The following is a 20619-nucleotide window of genomic DNA, read 5'->3' as shown; positions in this document are numbered from 1 at the left end:
AGTATCACTTTATGCGTTTGGTCGTTTACTAGTCGATAGTTATGAATAATATATTATTTGTGATAATAAAAATTTGTAGACAGCCAAATAACATTGTAAATTTAATAAAAGTTCATCCAATTACACGTAGTTTTCCCCTTATATCAGCCGGCCGGTGTGGTCGTGCGGTTAAAGGCGCTTCAGTCTGGAACCGCGTGACCGCTACGGTCGCAGGTTCGAATCCTGCCTCGGGCATGGATGTGTGTGATGTCCTTAGGTTAGTTAGGTTTAATTAGTTCTAAGTTCTAGGCGACTGATGACCTCAGAAGTTAAGTCGCATAGCGCTCAGAGCCATTTTGAACCCATTATATCAATTGTAATATAAATAGTAAAGGGAATAACTGTTTTGAAAATAAAAAAAGAAACTGACGAACAGGACTTGATCCATCGATTCAGCGATTACGGGGGTTGAACGCTAACCAATTTTTTTTTAATCTCATTTTGTTCGTTTTCGTTTGTTGTACCTTTTCGGCGCGGACGTCGAAAGTCACCCGTTTCACTTCGTTGTTGATCCATTAACTCAGTTTTTTTTTATTACAGAGGGTAGCTGACCCTCTTTTTTTTTCATTTTGTTCGTTATTGATCGTTGTGATTGGTCGTTGCGGACATCGTAAGACATCCTGTTCAAGTTCGGTGGTTGATCCTTCCACTCAGTTTTTTATTACAGAAGCCAACCGGCTCTCTGACCGAACACACTGAGCTACCGTGCCGGCTGACCCTCAGACCGAACACGCTGAGCTACCGTGCCGGCGGCCACTCGGCTGCCGCCGCTTCATGGTAAACTGGTTACGTGCATGTATATATTTGACGACCAAAATTATCTTGCGATTTTCTCAATAACGCTTGAGAAGTACGCGCTACTGCTTACACATTTTGTTGTCCTCATGGAGTACTATGAGTGTACGAAGTCTGCAGTAAATCCGCGTTCCAAACGTCGTGGTCTCCCCTTGTGAGTAGTGCCGCATGATCGTCCGGAGCCCAGTCTTCTAGCGACAGTACATTCTCGTGACCAGCGAACCTGCAGTCATATACAGTGGCTACCTTCCTCCTAAGAAGGAACATCCAACTTCTCGCAGTCCTATTGCACGACCTCGTTCAAACTTAGTGAGGTGTTGATGATAGCGTCTTTGTCGCCTTAAAGCTATTCTTGACTACCATCAGCTCACCATAGACATTATAGACATTCTCAAAGGTCACTAACGCTCACGACCATTAAAGGCCGTATTTGAAGCAAGCCTGATTTGCGTCGTTCTAGTGACGCTACTGGCGTGAAATTTGAATAGACATCATCTTTCACATGTATAAACACACCGTCCATTATCGTTTACGTCGCACAACTCCTCCTTTTGGTTGCGATTTTTTTTCGTCGGTATACATACTGTTCGGAATATATTGGTGATTCTTCGGGTGCAGAATTGTATGGTGCATAAAATGCTACATATTTTTAGAACTATTTATATGGCAAGTGGACAGTCTGCTGCAACAGTAGTCGGAACCGCATGTGACGTCACGACACGACAGCAGAGGACGCCAGGCAGTAATACGTCGAGCAGTAACACGCGCCGCGTGCCGGCCCGCAGAGTCCCAGCACAGACCGGCGGAGTCTAGTAAAGTCCCACGCAACTAACGCGGGCCGAGAGAGCGTTTGTCGCCGGCCCGGAGCCCAGGGCTCGGCGCGCTTTTAAGCGGCGCCGGTGATTCTAATTTGCGCTCTCGACATCGGTCTGTGTTGCCTCCGCAGCGCGTCGGGGCCAAAAGATTTCATTACGCGACTCCAGCAGAACATTTCCGTAACTCGAGCGCGGCTCCAGAACACTGAGCCGGCTCCAGGAATTAGAGGGCGTATTAAGGCGTGTAATTGCTCGCGCGCCCGCTATAATATTGCACTCAAACAGCGGCTTTGTGCAGAGGAACGGGTTAAGGGGGCAGGGATGGGATGGGGGGGAGGGGGGAGCGAAAGAGGAAGGGGGTGGGGGGTGGAACAGCGGCCAGCATCCGCTTAGCACACACAGCGGCCAACTCCGCCCCCACTGACGCCACGAACAAGCGCCAAATGGCGTCCGCTCTCCATCTGGGTGGAGCGGAGCCCAGCGATTTACACTGCAGGCGCGCACCCGCTGTTTGGGTCTGAATGTCTGTCTCGCCCTCGTGAGAGTGGACGTGAGACTGCTGTTCCGCAAAAGCGTAAACTGCTGCAAAACGTTGAAATTTGCGTTGCAGACATCACACATATGCTTACATTATCATTTTTTTTTATTTATCGGTATTTCAATATCCCTCATACAGACATCAACGTAAATAAATCATAATTGCGAGAGGGTGTTGAAAAATAAAGACACTGAATCGTTTATGAGAAAACTTTCAACGTTCTTTAAATAAAACAGACGTTATTAACATTGAACATTGTGATATTCCTGGCTGAGTAGCCGAGAGCGCTAATCCGCTGCCTCCTGGACTCGGGTAGGCGCGCCGGGCCCGGATCGAATCCGCCTGGCGGATTAACGACGAGGGCCGGTATGCCGGCCAGCCTGGATGTGGTTTTTAGGCGGTTTTCCACATCCCGCTAGGTGAATACCTGGCTGATCCCCAAGTTCCCCATCAGTTAAACGACTCACAGACATTTGAAAACGTTCGCACTATTTCATGACTTACAATAGACGCAGACAGCTGGGGTACACTGCTTCCGTCCTGGGGGGTTCAGGGTGGCGTCAGGAAGGGCATCCAGCCACCCTCTGCAATTAACACTCCCAAATCCTTAATAACAAAGCCGAACCCGCGTTGGAGCGGGACAAAGGACCCGAGAAAGTAAGAAAGAAAGATTGTGATATTCCTCGCTGTGGCCGCCGGTATTTTATTTTGCTAGAAGCTCACCTTGATGCAGCTTGATACACGTGAAGTACAAATGGTACAAAAGTGGAATGGGGTACAAGCGACAGGTGGTACAGTATGTACCAACCCCGTGGGAGAGTCCACCAATTGTACTGAACTTGCTTCTGATTGGTTGGCACGTTCAGGTGCTAGGCGCCAAAACGCCTCTTATTAATTATTTATAAATTTCAGCCCCGAGTTGCATAAGCAAATAAACTTTACCTAGGTTTCCGCTATAATAATGTAGCCTTCTTCAGAAGTGTTACAATATAAAATTAAAATTAAAACATCCCAGATATTGACCTTGTCAAACTTAAAATGTTAGTACAACATTACATAGTCGTAAGACTGCGTCACTTCTACTAACTTTTTGCCCATAGGCCACACAAACAGGCCAGACAGGTGGGTCGCTGGCGCTGAGTCGTAACTGGGCGCCGCGGGCACCGACGCAGCGAGCTCAGCTGGTGGTGGCGCGCATGCGCGTCAAGAGTAATACTGACTTAAAACAAGTAAATGTTATTCCAGCTGGTTTCACACACCCCCAAGCCCACAAAATGGCCGTTTTCTTACAGACAGTGAGAAAGGTAGAGTGCGATCTGAGAGATTGGTCAATAAAATGAGTTGAGATACACTACTGGCCATTAAAATTACTACACCAAGAAGAACTGCAGATGATAAACGGGTATTCATTGGACAAATATATTATACTAGAACTGACATGTGATTACATTTTCACGCAATTTGGGTGCATAGATCCTGAGAAATCAGTACCCAGAACAGCCACGGCCTTGATACGCCTGGGCATTGAGGCAAACAGAACTTGGATGGCGTGTACAGGTACAGCTGCCCATGTAGCTTCAATACGATACCACAGTTCATCAAGAGTAGTGACTGGCGTATTGCGACGAGCCAGTTGCTCGGCCACCATTGACCAGACGTTTTCAATTAGTGACAGATCTGGAGAATGTGCTAGCCAGGGCACGAGTCGAACATTTTCTGTATCCAGAATGGCCCGTACAGGACCTGCAACATGCGGTCGTGCATTATCCTGCTGAAATGTAGGGCTTCACAGGGATCGAATGAAGGGTAGAGCCACGGGTCGTAACACGTCTGAAATGTAACGTCCACTGTTCAAATTGCCGTCAATGCGACCAAGAGGTGACCGAGACGTGTAACCAATGGCACCCCATACCATCATGCCGGGTGATACGCCAGTATGGCGATGACGAATACACGCTTCCGATGTGCGTTCACCACGATGTCACCAAACACGGATGCGACCATCGTGATGCTGTAAACAGAACCTGGATTCATCCAAAAGAATGACGTTATGCCATTCGTCCACCCAGGTTCGTAGCTGAGTACACCATCGCAGACGCTTCTGTCTGTGACGCAGCGTCAAGGGTAATCGCAGCATTGGTCTCCGAGCTGATAGTCCACGCTGCTGCAAACGTCGTCGAACTGTTCGTGCAGATGGTTGTTGTCTCACAAACGTTCCCATCTGTTGACTCAGGCATCGAGACGTGGCTGCACGATCCGTTACATCCATGCGGATAAGATGTCTGTCATCTCGACTGCTAGTGATACGAGGCTGTTGGGATCCAGCACGGCGTTCCGTATTACCCTCCTGAACCCAGCGATTCCATATTCTGCTAACAGTCATTGGATCTCCACCAACGCGAGCAGCAATGTCGCGATACGATAAACCGCAACCGGGATAGGCTACAATCCGACCTTTATCAAAGTCGGAAACGTGATGGTACACATTTATGCTCCTTACACGAGGCGTAACGTTTCACCAGACAACGCCGGTCAACTGCTGTTTGAGTATGAGAAATCGGTTGGAAATGTTCCTCATGTCAGCACGTTGTAGGTGTCGCCACCGGCGCCAACCTTGTGTGAATGCTCTGAAAAGCTAATCATTTGCATATCAGAGCATCTTCTTCCTGTCGGTTAAATTTCGCGTCTATAGCACATCATCTTCATGGTGTAGCAATTTTAGTGGCCAGTAGTGTAAATATGAACTTGCATGTGTGTCCGTGTGTGTGTGTGTTTCTTTCATAGATTTTGGTTTTTGTGTCGTGCATCTTATTTTTGAGATATTTTTCCAGTAGCTGTTCCGAATGTTATTACGTACACTAAACACTTCAGTTTCAGTTCTCTACTACGATCTAGCAGATGAAAACGAAACTTCACACGATATCTACAGTGACGGAAAAAATCGCATGACCAAAAACTAATTAAGGGATAATAATTGAATTTTGGGAATACAGTTGTGTAGGTAACATATGTAAGTGATTAACACTGCATAGCCTTAGGTTAAGGTAAGCGCAAAATACAGCATTGCAAATACGAGATTCTGGTACATTAATAGCCAGTGTAACCGCCAGAATGTCGAATGCAAGCACGCAAATACGCATGCATAGTGATTTACAAGTGCCGAATGACAGTTCGTGGAATAGAATTCCGTGCCTGCTGCACTTGGTCGGTCAATACAGGGACGGGTAATGTTTTTTGTGAATGACGCTGGAGTTGTGGTCCGATGATGTCCCATATGTGCTCCCTTGAAGACTGATCCGGTGATCGAGCAGGCCAAGGCAACAGTGGTATGTGTGTGAGTATTATCCCGTGGAAAACACCACTACATGCGTGGGATAATCACGAGAGTGCTCCTGTGCTGTGACCGAGCGGTTCTAGCCGCTTCAGTCTGGAACCGCGCTGCTGCTACGGTCGCAGGTTCGAATTCTGCCTCGGGCATGGATGTGTGTGATCTCCTTAGGTTTAAGTAATTCTACGTCTAGGGGACTGATGACCTCAGATGTTAAGTCCCATTGTGCTTAGAGCCATTTGAACCAATTTTGCTCCTGCTCTCATACGAAATCGCACCCCAGACCATAAATCCATGTGTATCTCCAGTGTGTCGAGCATGCAAACAGGTTAGTTGCAGGGCCTCAACTGGCCTCCTAATCAACAAGCGGCCATCACTGGCACCGAGACAGAACCAGCTTTCATTAGAAAACACAACAGAGCTCCCGGTTGACACCACAGAGGTAGCAAATGGCGGCGGTTTTGGGCAGTGGAATGCACGCTGCAGGGCATCTGGCTCGGAACTGTCCTTGAAATAACCGGTTCGTAACAGTTCGTTGTGTCACTGTGTTGACAACTACTACTCAAATTGCTGCTGCAGATACAGTACGATGCGACATAGCCATACGCCGAACACGATGGCCTTCCCTGTCGGTAGTGCCACGTGGCGTACCAGAGCCCGGTCTTCACACAACCGTACGTACTCGTCACCACCGCTGCCAGCAATAACGTACAGTGCCTCCATTCTAAGAAAGGAAGGAAGATTGGATTTAACGTCCCGTCGACATCGTGTACATTACAGATGGAGCACAACATGAGATGGCGTCAAGGATGAGGAAGGAAATCGGCCTTTCCCTTTCAACGGAACCAGCCCGGCATTTGCCTGGTGCGATTTAGGGAAATCAAGGAATACCTATATCTGAATGGCCGGAAGCGGGTTTGAACCGTCGTCCTCCTGAACGCAAGTCCAATGTGTCAAAAACTGCGCCACCTCGCTTGGTGGCTACATTCCAGTCAAGTCTTTCTGCAATATCGCAGAAGGAATCCAGCTTCTTGTAGCCCTGTTATACGATCTCGTTCATTGAGATGTTGATAATGGCGTCCCTGGCGCCTTAAAAGCATTCTTGACCAACAACTCACCACGTACAATCCCAAAGGGAACTTACGCTCACGACCGTTACAGCGTGTATTTACAGCAAACCTCACTTGCATTCTCATGGTGGCACTACTAGCTCCACTCTTACGAGACTGGCGCGAAATTTAATAGACGTAACCGTTCACATGTAGAAACACGCACACCAACATTCCTTTATGACACAAATCTCTTTCTTGGTGTTGCGATTTTTTGCCGTTACTGTATTTAAATTTTAGTCCACTGCTATCTCAATCTCTTTATTCAATGACACCTGGGCAAGACCTGATATTCCGTCCTCCGTCCTTTTTCCATAATTTGTTCTGCAGTCACTTCACCCCAAGGAAGCTAGATAGAACCGTTACTGTTTACAGTATTTATAAACTGATCTATTGCATAACTTACGAAGGTCATGAGTCTGTTTTTGGATGATGCAGTTGTCTATAAGACGGTGTCCACGTCAGAGGACTAGTGAGTTGTAGAAAAACCTGCAGAGGATCAGTTATTGATGCACAGGCTGGTAGTTGACCCTGAAGGTAAATAAATGCTATCTACTGCTCATAAATAGGCGAAGAAGTTTACTACGGTAAGTTTAGACTATTGATGACAAGTCACTAGAAGCAGCATCTACTGTAAAACTTTTGGTAGTAACCATCTGGAATGACCTAAGGTGGAATGACTACATAAAACATAATGTAGGGAAAGCAGAAACCGGGTTGAGATTCACTGGAAGTATCTTAAAGAAATGTTCTTCATTCACGAAAGAAGTGGCTATCAAAAAACTTCTTCGACAGATTATTCAATACCGCCCAAGAGTCTGGGGCTCTGACATGGCTCGATTAAAAGAAGAGACGGAGAGGATCAAGCTAAGAGTGGTGCGTTTCGCCACTGGATCGTTACAGGAAACGGATGGAACTGCAGCAGCGGTCTCACGGGCCCTACACTGACGGCTAGCACCATCTGTAGGGAAATTCCGGTTTCATACTTCTACACCTGGTATATCTAGGTTCAACCTTTGCATTTCCCTTTTCAGATTTTCTAGTTTCCTTACCACGTTCAAGCTTCAGAAATTCCAGGCCGCGACTCGTAGACCGCTATCCGTTCGTTGGTTATTCAGTCTTTTCTCATGGTCACGTCTCCCTTTGCAGTCCACTCCCGGAGATCCGAATGGGGGACTATTCCAGAATCTTTCACCAATGCAGTTATCATCACGACACTTTTTGCAGTTACAGGCCAAATGTCCTGTGGATTCATGTTATGTGTCTTTACTGCAGTGGTTCTAATTGCCTTCACCATCTTCACGCCATTGACCATTGCTGATTCTTCTGTCTTTAGGAGCATTTTCCCAGCCCAAGGACAACAGAGTGCCCTGAACCTCTGTCCACTCCTCCGCTCTCTTTGATAAGGCCGTTGGCAGAATGAGGGTGATTTTTTATGCTGGAAGTCTTCTGCCACCAATGCTGATTAATACCCAAAGTTTAAGCAGTGGCGGGTTTCGAATTCGGGACTGAGGACGTTTTGATTACTAATGAAAGACCTTATCCCTACACTACAGGTGCACAGACATACGTATCGAAAAATACCCACAGCTACAAAACGCGAGACATTAGAGCTAACATGGACTTTTACCCCACAATCATCCTTTCCACGCTCCATTCACGAACTGAACAGGCACAGAGTGGTGATGGGGAGAGTGGAAAGGACTGCAGACAGCTGTTCCTCAAGTACCTTCCAGTATACACCGTTAGGTGGTTGCGGAGTATAGATGTATATCTTGACAATCAGCAAATTATTTCCTTTAATGATCCATGTAAAGCAGTTTATAAAAAGCTAACTCTAATTTTAGGTGATCAGCGCCGTCTCTCGTGCGCTTATAACTAGATATGCGCCAGATACTATTTTTTTAAATCTCTAGAGAATTGTTCGTCATACTGCGGCTCGCGGGCCGCATGCGGCCCGAATCGAGTTTTCGCGCAGTCAGCGTTTCTCAGTCGTATTTTATAATAACAAGCATCTGGCAACTAACATCCAAATCCAGGAACATCAACTATCATTAACAGCTTCTTAGGAATGTAGTTTACTCGCTCAGTAACAAAGAAAAATAGTTACACAGACAGTAACATTTTAAGATCTGATCAACTGACGTCTCTGAGTTCGGCAATGAGTTGAGTAAAGCTTGCCACTTACCTCAGGGGCCGAGAGGTAAATAGCGTGTAAGGACGTAGGAGAGGAAATGTTTTATTGTTTGTCTTCCAGTACTGACAACTCACAGGTGTGTGCTCTTCGTACCAGTCAGATGCTATGGTATTAATTTTGACACTGAAGTAACCTGGATTCGTGAATAACTATTATAGAGATGGTCATCTTCAAATGCAGTACAATTTATAGCAAGGAATACGAAATTCAATAAATGCTGTTGTAATACAGGTTGAGACAAAAAGGACTTTCCAACTTTGGAATGATATGGAAATTTATTGAGGTAACCTACAAAATTGGTAGATGTGTCATTCTGTAGCAAATAACCTCAAGTTTGATTCACGTAGTGCATCAGTACCTCATTTCGCCACCAGGAGCACCAGTGAACTGCACAGTTATATATGGCTGCTTTCACTTGCGCGGAGCATGCTCACTGTGTTTTGGTTTGATGAAACGAACTCTGCAACAACTGCTCGGCGTAAATTTCCCAACGAATACGCTAAAGAACCTCCAACAAAGCGTACAATTTACTCTTGGCCAATAATTTTGTGGAGACAGGTTACTCACTGCGACATGATAAATCACCAAGTCACCCGCGTGTTGATGAGTATGTAAAACAGCTTAGGGAGAGCTTTGCCCGCAGCTCACAAAAATCAACGTGATTTGCGTTTCGAGAGACTGGCATTCCACAAAAGATTGTTTGGTGAGTACTGCTTAGAAGTTTTTACATGAAACCATACAGAATCACGATGGCACAGCATATCAGTGATGCAGATGAGGTTCCTCGTGGGGCATTCTGTGCAGAAATTTTGCATGGGATGAAGGACGACAGGACATTCCTAAACACAATAATCTTCAATGATGAGTAAACATTTCATATCAGTGACTTGGTGAACACCAACAACTGCACAATATGGGGCAGCGACAATCCATATTCAATGTTCAAAAAAATGACTCTGAGCACTATGGGACTTAACAGCTGTGGTCATCAGTCCCCTAGAACTTAGAACTACTTAAACCTAACTAACCTAAGGACATCACACACATCCATGCCCGAGGCAGGATTCGAACCTGCGACCGTAGCAGTCCCACGGTTTCGGACTGCGCGCCTAGAACCGCGAGACCACCGCGGCCGGCCATTCAACGTTTGTGCTCTTAGCCATTTTTTTTTCTTCTAGGATAAAACTGTTACTAGTATTTTGTATCTAGATATGCTTGAAAAGTTTTAAATTCCACAGATCGATAAAGATAAGATGGGATGGTTTACCACCAGCATGACGGAGCACCACCTCATTTCCTCGCGGAAGTTCGAGGCTTCCGTGGAAGGCCAATCGCGTGGCCATCTCGTTCTCCAGGCTTCACTCCACTGGATTTCTTTCTCTGTGGTTTCATTAAAGACCGTGTGGATGTTCCTCCCCTAGCAAAAAATTTTGCCTACGTGAAAAACACAAAAAAAGCCAGCAACATGTCGACAGGCAATTGCAACCTCGTAACTTCTGACTCACTGACGTTGGCAGCAGTCTGAAACATAGAACAGTCGACATGAGACACGAAGCGTTCTGAATGGTGACAGCTCCACGATCAGTGGTTGGGGGCACTCATTCAACTTACCGCGCTTTTATTACAGCTAGTTTACTGGGAGCTCAAAACTTTTTAATTTATATAGCTAACCAATAAATATTAAGGTCGGTGCATATGCACCCCACAGTGCATCCCTACAATGTCAATATTGGCTCTTGATCAAAAACGTTTGACGACCACTACTGTAGAGTATTTGGTACTATTCAAAACCAGCAACACACCATTTACTTTCGGCACAGTGTGACCAGAGTCAGACTCACCATGTCGGGGAAGCCGTAGTAATTATGCACGAAGAGGAAGTTCCTCCACATGTGTCTCCTGCAGAGCTCGGCGTGCTGTCCCAGCAGCGGCTTCCACAGGGGTCCGGAGCCGAGCCGCGGCAGCACGTACGTGCTCACCAGTATGGTAGCCACCAGGTTGGGCAGCAGCCTGCGAGCAGTGTGTTACTGTACTCGGTTCATCTTCTGTTACCGTTAATTCTACACGTCCCACCTAAGTGAGGAATGACGCCGTCTGGCTGACTGCGAAGTGCCCACCACTTCCGCTACAAAGTAGAACACAAGCTGCCTTGGATCCGTCTGGCTTGATCCTAGCAAGCGGCGTAAATCAAGCAGGCAGTTTGAATGTCGATTAATCAAAGCTCGTCGTGGGGGTATATGTGAACAAGAAGGATCGTAACACAATCGTGGCGTTAAATGAAATGTATTCTGTACTACGGATTTACGAAAAAAGAAAACAGCAGAACGAATATGAAGCCTTTAAATCGGGAGGAAAGAGTGCACTAGTTAACAATATTAGATTTCACATGTGATCAATCATCAATTAAAAATAAAAGTAACAAGATAATATCAAGGCATCAAAATGGTTCAAATGGCTCTGAGCACTATGGGACTTAACATCTGTGGTCATCAGTCCCCCTAGAACTTAGAACTACTTAAACCTAACTAACCTAAGGACATCACTCACATCCATACCCGAGGCAGGATTCGAACCTGCGACCGTAGCGGTCACGCGTTCCAGACTGAAGCGCCTAGAACCGCACGGTCACACCGGCCGGCTATCAAGGCAGCATCTAAAGGGTTGAGATGAGAAAGAGAGAAAGAGAAATACTAACATTAAGTAGAAGCCGTGGATCCTGGTGGCGAGTTGTGTAGACTGTAGGCCGTAGCATCTCAGTGTTATGCAAGCAGCGGCCAACTATAGTATGCTTCCGATTGCGTGAAGCATCTAGATCATATACGTCTCTCGGATAGTCAACATCATGCTCCATTTTCAAAAGCTCTCACTACTCTTGTAACAGTGAGAGGCCGTAGGGCCGAGCTTTCCGCAACACGGCGCCTATCACTAGGTCCTCTGTGATGTTCACTGACTACGTAAACGCTGATTGTTGACTGCACCTGGAGAACGACAAAAGTGGGGCTAACAACCCTGTTGGATCAGTCCCATCAGGAAAACAGCAGACTATCGTGGAACGTACTGTTTCTATCACCAACGTAACAGGGTGTTGCCACAAGAAACTTCGTTCTAACTGCAGAAACTTCCCAGGGAGGTATCTCCGGGCTCCTGGCGTCTTTCATCCAACCAAGGATATTTCTAACGACCACCATCACCTTGGCGACCACCGATAATTACAATTCGAAAGACGCTGCGTTAAAACTAAATTGTTCCAAAATTACTGCTGTACAGAGGGAATGATGATATGTAATTTCCTTCTCTGTCTCGTCACGGAGCCACACAGAAATTCGAGAGGCAAAGTTTTTTAATTTTAACTTGTAACTTAATTTTCTAACAACATACCGGGTATTTCGGAATTAATATCGTAGATTTTGGTTTCTGTAGTATTTTTACATTCGATTTACAATTATAAATAATACAGACTACAGTTTATGTGCCAGTTCTGCAAGCTAAATGTTGCAGCATGTCGGCACTAGTACAGTGTATATCCACGTTTCGCAGCAATGCAGGCTGCTATTCTCCCATGGAGACGATCGTAGAGATGCTGGATGTAGTCCTGTGGAACGGCTTGCCATGCCATTTCCACCTGGCGCCTCAGTTGGACCAGCGTTCGTGCTGGACGTGCAGACCGCGTGAGACGACGCTTCATCCAGTCCCAAACATGCTCAATGGGGGACAGATCCGGAGATCTTGCTGGCCAGGCTAGTTGACTTACACCTTCTAGAGCACGTTGGGTGGTACGGGATACATGCGGACGTGCATTGTCCTGTGGGAACAGCAAGTTCCCTTGCCGGTCTAGGAATGGTAGAACGATGGGTTCGATGACGGTTTGGATGTACCGTGCACTATTCAGTGTCCCCTCGACGATCACCAGTGGTGTACGGCCAGTGTAGGAGATCGCTCCCCACACCATGATGCCGGGTGTTGGCCCTGTGTGCCTCGGTCGTACGCAGTCCTGATTGTGGCGCTCACCTGCACGGCGCCAAACACGCATACGACCATCATTGGCACCAAGGCAGAAGCGACTCTCATCGCTGAAGACGACACGTCTCCATTCGTCCCTCCATTCACGCCTGTCGCGACACCACTGGAGGCGGGCTGCACGATGTTGGGGCGTGAGCGGAAGACGGCCTAACGGTGTGCGGGACCGTAGCCCAGCTTCATGGAGACGGTTGCGAATGGTCCTCGCCGATACCCCAGGAGCAACAGTGTTCCTAATTTGCTGGGAAGTGGCGGTGCGGTCCCCTACGGCACTGCGAAGGATCCTACGGTCTTGGCGTGCATCCGTGCGTCGCTGCGGTCCGGTCCCAGGTCGACGGGCACGTGCACCTTCCGCCGACCACTGGCGACAACATCGATGTACTGTGGAGACCTCACGCCCCACGTGTTGAGCAATTCGGCAGTACGTCCACCCGGCCTCCCGCATGCCCACTATACGCCCTCGCTCAAAGTCCGTCAACTGCACATACGGTTCACGTCCACGCTGTCGCGGCATGCTACCAGTGTTAAAGACTGCGATGGAGCTCCGTATGCCACGGCAAACTGGCTGAACTGACGGCGGCGGTGCACAAATGCTGCGCAGCTAGCGCCATTCGACGGCCAACACCGCGGTTCCTGGTGTGTCCGCTGTGCCGTGCGTGTGATCATTGCTTGTACAGCCCTCTCGCAGTGTCCGGAGAAAGTATGGTGGGTCTGACACACCGGTGTCAATGTGTTCTTTTTTCCATTTCCAGGAGTGTATAACTAGTGTTTCTTATCTTGACGCACTAGGACTATGGCTCTTAGGTGCGATGGAAAAGGATGAACCGCAAACTTTTTCTGGTAGCAAGGCGGCGCTCAGCCTAACTGGCATGACTTAGTACTACGGCCGGCCAGAGTGGCCGTGGGTTCTAGGCGCTACAGTCTGGAACCGAGCGATCGCTACGGTCGCAGGACCGAATCCTGCCTCGGACATGGATGTGTGTGATGTCCTTGGCTTAGTTAGAGTTTATTAGTTCTAAGTTATAGGCGACTGATGACTTCAGAAGTTAAGTCGCATAGTGCTCAGAGCCATTTGAACCATTTTTTTTTTTTTTTTAGTACAACGCTGTACCCGACCGCTGGATCGGCCGCAAGGGGCCAGATGACATAGCTTGTTTTGCATGACCTCCACCTTCACCCGATCTGATGCCACGTGATATTTAACTTTGGTGGTTCAGAAAGGATCATATTTAAGTGGCTCCGCTTCCAGCTCGTCTACCCGGCTTAAGAAACAGGATTGAAGTTGCTGTTGCGATAGTTACTCCAGACAAAGTGACCAATATGCCCACATTGAACATTTATGAGAAATCTGAGTTGCTCTTTTTTGTATGATTTATAACTGTAGTTGATGTAATAAATGAAGCGCTAAAACCCAGATATTCATTTTGAAAAACCTGGTTTGTGCAGTATCACAGAATACCAAGTGAAGCTTCCCCTTGGACGGACAGACGGATCAGCTCTAAAGGCGTCATAAGCCCTCACTGAATCAGACACTTTGGAGAGGTTTGGATTTCAATCCAGCACTCCACACTACCACCTGTTCTTCCCTTTGTCAGCTAGATATAAATGTTTTGGGCAAATGTTTACCAACAGGATAGCAAATGGCTGACTCCGAGTCTAGCACCAACTTCGGTTATACGTTCTGGTCGCCTAAATGATACGTGTTAGTTGAGTGGTGAGCATTTTGATGGGCTGCAACAAGCTTATCTTGCCACTGGACATGTTAAGATTGTAAAATCACTGTCCCTGCCACAATGAAAAATGTAAAGCTCCTCGTCTGTTTGATAGTGCCTTTTCTTGTCCATTTTGCCGCTATTGGACTATCAAAATCAAGTACGAGAGCCTTACATAGGAAACACTTATTGCTAAACCTGACCATGTGCCTAATACGAACACGTGTCTCTTATACACATTTCGAATATTAAAGTTAGTTTATTATGGACTGAAAAATGTCACTCTGAAATAAAAACTGCACAGGTCATATTAATTTCTTTTATAGTTCCTTTTGCACATAACACATTTCCCTAAAAACGCCTATCCTCATCCAGTCTCGTTTGACAGTTACGGTTGTTTCTCATGCACACTGAACTAATCAATGCTACATTGAGGTTACACATTAATTAAAGAGATAATCACAGAAACCTTTTCATTTATGTTCTAGCTATATGTTTCTCTAGGACAATTATACTGATTCTCAAAAACAACTCCGTTCAACCACAAATCTCTTCGTTAATCCCATGTGCATTTCCGTGAAGTAACTGAATTACTAAAATACTGTTCTTCTATAAACTGATGTGACACTTTCTACTATTAATTTCACTTTCTATCATATTCTTTCTATTACTTATCCTCCTCAGGTCTTCATGTAATTGCTATTTGCAGGAGCCCAACACACACTCTGATACAGACAAAGACTGCACGTGACTACCACCACTGGGGCACTGTTATGATTATACAGCAAGACAACGCTTCCTCAGAGAAAAGGCACACTCAGCTCTGAAAGTTCCAGAAGCCAGTGATAAGTAAGGAGTACAATATCTATACATTAAACATCAAAGATAGCAGTACTCTTTGCAAGATTATAATCACAGCAGAGGTCAAATCGCCAATCACTACTGTATTTCTGAGCTACAAACATGATACAAGTCACAGACCTGAAAGACTTATTTCCAGTAGATAGTACTGAAACATTGTTCGGATGTTTCACATACTATTCATTGACACACAAGTATTGTCTCAAATTGGTATAGCTGGCGTACTGAAAAACTTCATACAGTCCTATACACTTCCCTGAAAATCTTTGCAGTTTCATTTTTGTAGTTTGTGTGTGTATGAAAGAGAGAGAGAGAGAGAGAGAGAGAGAGAGAGAGAGAGAGTATGTGAGTGCGTGTACCAAGGAGGGATAGAATGAAAATGGGTCAAAAATACAAATTTTTAGTTTCAAGTCTATGTTACAGAGAACTCTTTTCTAAATCAAAAGATGTGTAATATATTAACATTTGATTGTTTTTGCCGCCTGTAGAGTTGATAGAAATATTTAATTCTATAGATCTGAAACTTGGTTGCTGGCAAGTTACTCCTGCCGAGTTCTGCAGATATAACAGTATAATCTTGAAAGCTGTATCTGATGATTCTATGACAAAAGCTGCAGAGGAGTGTACTTCTGGTAATGATGGATATAAAAATACACTACTGGCCATCAAATCTGCTACACCAAGAAGAAATGCAGATGGTAAACGGGTATTCATTAGACAAATATATTATACTAGAACTGACATGTGAGTATATTTTCACGCAATTTGGGTGCATAGATCCTGAGAAATCAGTACCCAGAATAACCACCTCTGGCCATAATAACGGCCTTGATACGCCTGGGCATTTAGTCAAACAGTTGGATGGCGTGTACAGGTATAGCTGCTAACGTCGTCGAACTGTTCGTGCAGATGGTTGTTGTCTCGCAAACGTCCCCATCTGTTGACTCAGGCATCGAGACGTGGCTGTACGATCCGTTACAGCCATGCGGATAAGATGCCTGTCATCTCGATTGCTAGTGATACGAGGCCGTTGGGATGCAGCACGGCGTTCCGTATTACCCTCCTGCACCCACCGATTCCATATTCTGCTAACAGTCATTGGATCTCGACGAACGCGAGCAGCAATGTCGCGATACGATAAACCGCAATCGCGATAGGCTTCAATCCGACCTTTATCAAAGTCGGAAACGTGATGGTATGCATTTCTCCTCCTAACACGAGGCATCACAACAACGTTTCACCAGGCAACGCCGGTCAACTGCTGTTTGTGTATGAGAAATCGGTTGGAAACTTTCCTCATGTCAGCACGTTGTAGGTGTCGCCACCAGCGCCAACCTTGTGTGAATGCTCTGAAAAGCTAATCATTTGCATATCACGGCATCTTCTTCCTGACGGTTAAATTTCGCGTCTGTAGCACGTCATCTTCGTGGTGTAACAATTGTAATGGACAGTAGTGTATATTAATCCAGTATTAGATACCTAGCCTCCCTGCAGTGTCTCATGAAGTGAGGTCGCGTGACGCTGTTTGTGGTAATCCGTCTGTCGGACAGGGACGTTAAGTTCGACGGCCCACTTGGTGCTTTTCGAGAGGAGTAGGCTGCGCGCCAGCACCAGGTTTGACTCTCTCCGTTCCCTTAATTCGTAACACAAAACCAACATTATAGTACATAAGCACTCATTACATTCATCTATACGACACAGGTACACACCTGACACTTCGTAACACCACAGAGGAAGGCAACGGCAAACCACCTCCACGAGGATCATGCCATGAGCAAGTGCAGTATTCCTGCATGTGCTCAGGTGTTACCACTACGCTTATTCCCTGAGTAGAGGACTGTTTACTATTACATTCAACTAGTTTTTGAGAAAGAGAGCACCTGGCGACTTCCAACAAACATAGCACATAATTTCAAATCTTTTCGATATTTTTTTTCACTCTGACACCTCCCACAAAACAACGATCGCCTTCTATACAGGGTGTTTCAAAAAGGACTTTGATACATTAAAAATTCATATAGATTTATTGAAAGAAAATGTATAGCTGAATTTAGTGTTATTTTGTAAGGAAACACATCAGGGTTTTTTTTTTTTTTTTTTACCTTAACGTAAAGATGTTGTATGTGGCTTCTGTTGGTTATCCTGCACACATCCCGTTGGAAGTCAATTTCTTCCCAAACTCGCTGTAGCATTGCAGATGTAACTTGCTCATTGGCGGCGTAAATTCTTGCTCTAACTTCAGGTAGAGAAGTCGGCACTTGAGGTAAAAACACGACATCCTTAATGAATCTCCATAAAAAAATCGAGTAGTGTCAGGTCTGGGGAACATGGGGGCCATGCAATTGGCGCCTCACAGACAATCCATTGACCTGAAAAGCGGTCACTGAGAAAATCTCGGATGTCAGCCAGGTAGTGGGTTGGCGCACCATCTTGCATGAAGTAAACATTTCGTTCTTGGTCATCCTCATCGATCTGTGGTATCAAAAATTGTTGTAACGTATCCAGGTACACTATCCCGTTGATGGTTCTCTCATGGAAAAAAGGGGCCGTACACTTTGTTCTTGCTCAAAGCTCAGAAAACGTTCAGTTTAGGGCTATCACGAAGTGTTACAATGTTTGATGTGGATTTTCACTGCCCCAAATTCTACGGGTGTGTGTATTAACCTTGCCACTTAAGTGAAAAGTCGACTCGTCAGAAAAAATGATTTTGTCCAAGAAATGTTCATCCTCGTGTAATCGATTTAACATATCCACACAGAAGTTCTTCCGAGCAGTTTAATCAGTGTCTTTTATTACTTGTAAGATAGTCAATCTGTACGGTTTAAAATGCAAACGGATTCTCAAAACACGCCAGTTCACGAGATGCACGCCGGGTCAATTTCGTACGGCCTGCCGTAAAAACGTTGTCTCACTCGCTCAATGAAGTCGTCTGAAGTGCTTGGACGATCTGACCATTTCCCATGTCTTATCGAACACCCTCTTTCTACAAAACATTTATGTCACTCATAAACTGTAGGCCTACTAGGAGGATCTTTAGCATACTTGGTTCGGAATTTACGCTGAACTGTTGTCGCCGACTTCGATTCTTCGAACCAAAACACACAGCTAGCACGCTCGGGTACAGTGGAGGCAGCCATCTTCAACGCAACTGCCGCTAGCGCTCCTTTCGGTGCGATTCGGCGCTAGCGAACTACGCGAGACAAAACTTGTAGTATTTCCCCACAAATTGACACTACAATCACCTCTGTAGGTACTATGAACTAATTTATATGAATTTTCAAAGTTGTAAAGTCCTTCTTGAAACACACTATATTTTCGTTGTTCATGCAGTAAAATTCAGCATCAGGCTTGACGTTGTAAATTACTACTTATTTGCGACACTTTTGTGCGATTTCTTAAAGCGGAGGTCAAATTACCCATACTATACTTTTCCAGTGTCTGACAATGAGGATTCTTAGTGACTTCCAACCAAATTTAAACATTATGTCAATAATTTTCCAAAATTTCTCTGCCTGATCTGCTTAACGTCATGTATTTAACATAATAACTCGTTTGTAAAGTAATCAGATGTTTGAAAAATTTGCTGGTAATTGCTAATTACGTTACAGTTCGTAGCCTTCATTATATAAATCAATCTTGCTGCATGAAGCTCCAAGTTCGCATGGGACAATGAAAGAATACATGTGGTACAATGAATATATTGGTACATGAACAAATACTTTGAATGAAACATAAGAAATGAATCAAGTCTATCAATACAATAAAATTTCTTACCGAAAGACGCGGCTACAGACTTTCCCGAAGACACTGAACCCCTTCTTTCTGTCCAGTTCCCCAATGACGCTGTACGACGTAAGTAATCCACTTAGAACGATGAATGAATCAGTGTAGACAATGGCAGTTCTTCCTATGACTGTCCACGGATGTTGCAGTTGCTGAAAGAGGTCAAAGTTCTTACTCACAGGTAACGGTTATTAACACTTTAACGTAATCAAACATTTCAGTGTTCAAGTTATGTAAAGTAAACGTAATTATTAATTCATAAAACCAAATACAGGAATTCTGAACCTACATTAGGAGTTTATTTACTGTTGTCAACAAAACGGAATCTTAGTTGCTTTTTTGTGGTGGTGACAGTAGTAGCAGTTTTAATCGGAAAGATAATCACCAGGCAACACAAAAATATTATAGCAGTTTATATGCTATCAGTCTTACTGTGGCATCAATAAAAAATAAAGTCGTATAAAGCTATTCCGCGTCACTGTAGGCAGGGGTAAAAATGCTTTTACACAGCTGGTGCCCCCATTATCTCTCCTCACATATCAGATAACTGTCATCATTCTATAACTGTAATACCATATCGTATATGTCCAGCATCTCGTCTGTATCTATGCATGACTCTAAATCATTCTCCTTCTTCATTTCAGCCATACTCAACTGTAAATAATTGACGTCTAAACTGCATCTTAACCGAAATGATTCTAGATTCAAAATGAGAGTAAAGCTCTATTTCCATCGGCTTAGTTTCCTTCTAGGCGTTTCCTGGCTACTTTACTTCCGTTCGACAGTAAACCAGTACATCTGTTACAGTGTCAACACTACTCATGCTTCTTTCATCCCTATCTATTTTTGTTTTCCTCGTTCCACTGCCTTTGCCAGCATTTGCCAATTGTTTCTCATGCTTCATCTGAGAAGTCAACTTCACATCTGATTCCTTCTGTACTGCTTCCATATACATACGGTAGATGTCGTTGCTCACATTCGACAAGATGTAATGAAGGAACTGATTAACACGATGTTAATACAACTGACATTTCTAAAATAACATTCATCACTATATTATTATCGTTGCTATAATATGTACTACTCATGTCCTACGCATGCTGTAATGATAACGCATTAATGATATCTGGTTGGGTGTAAGACAGGGCCTAAATGCCCTGATGGTAGCCAGCGAAATAAACGCATACGTAAATAATCTCAGTTCACAGACCATTTCTAGTATGCAGAGTGCCATCGACATAGCGGCAGGAAAAATACTAACGGGCAACATAGTAAGATTACTTAGCAGTACAAATGTAGTTTACTCTTGACAATAGTGCTGCAGGATGACTTCGTATAATACAGTCTTATCAACCCTACGGTAAGAATGATACCGTGTTACCTGCTACAATATTTTTACTTCCTGATGATGATTGTTTCGATCTA

General features: G+C 45.0%; 1 protein-coding gene across 1 annotated transcript in view; it reads right to left on the bottom strand.

Annotated features, from left to right (window-relative positions):
* LOC126413071 (regulator of hypoxia-inducible factor 1-like) overlaps nucleotides 1-20619 on the bottom strand; it is a 230301-nt gene that overhangs the window by 102599 nt on the left and 107083 nt on the right. Inside the window, exons 7-8 of the mRNA XM_050082967.1 lie at nucleotides 19186-19346; nucleotides 10663-10831 (exon numbers count right to left, since the gene is read on the bottom strand). Of these exons, the coding sequence (XP_049938924.1) occupies nucleotides 10663-10831; nucleotides 19186-19346 (330 nt within the window). The remainder of the gene's footprint in view (nucleotides 1-10662; nucleotides 10832-19185; nucleotides 19347-20619) is intronic.

Source organism: Schistocerca serialis, chromosome 7 (assembly GCF_023864345.2).
Source record: "Schistocerca serialis cubense isolate TAMUIC-IGC-003099 chromosome 7, iqSchSeri2.2, whole genome shotgun sequence".
Lineage (NCBI taxonomy): Eukaryota > Metazoa > Arthropoda > Insecta > Orthoptera > Acrididae > Schistocerca > Schistocerca serialis.
Note: the sequence above shows the minus strand (reverse complement) of the source record. Positions and strands in the feature narration are given on the sequence as shown.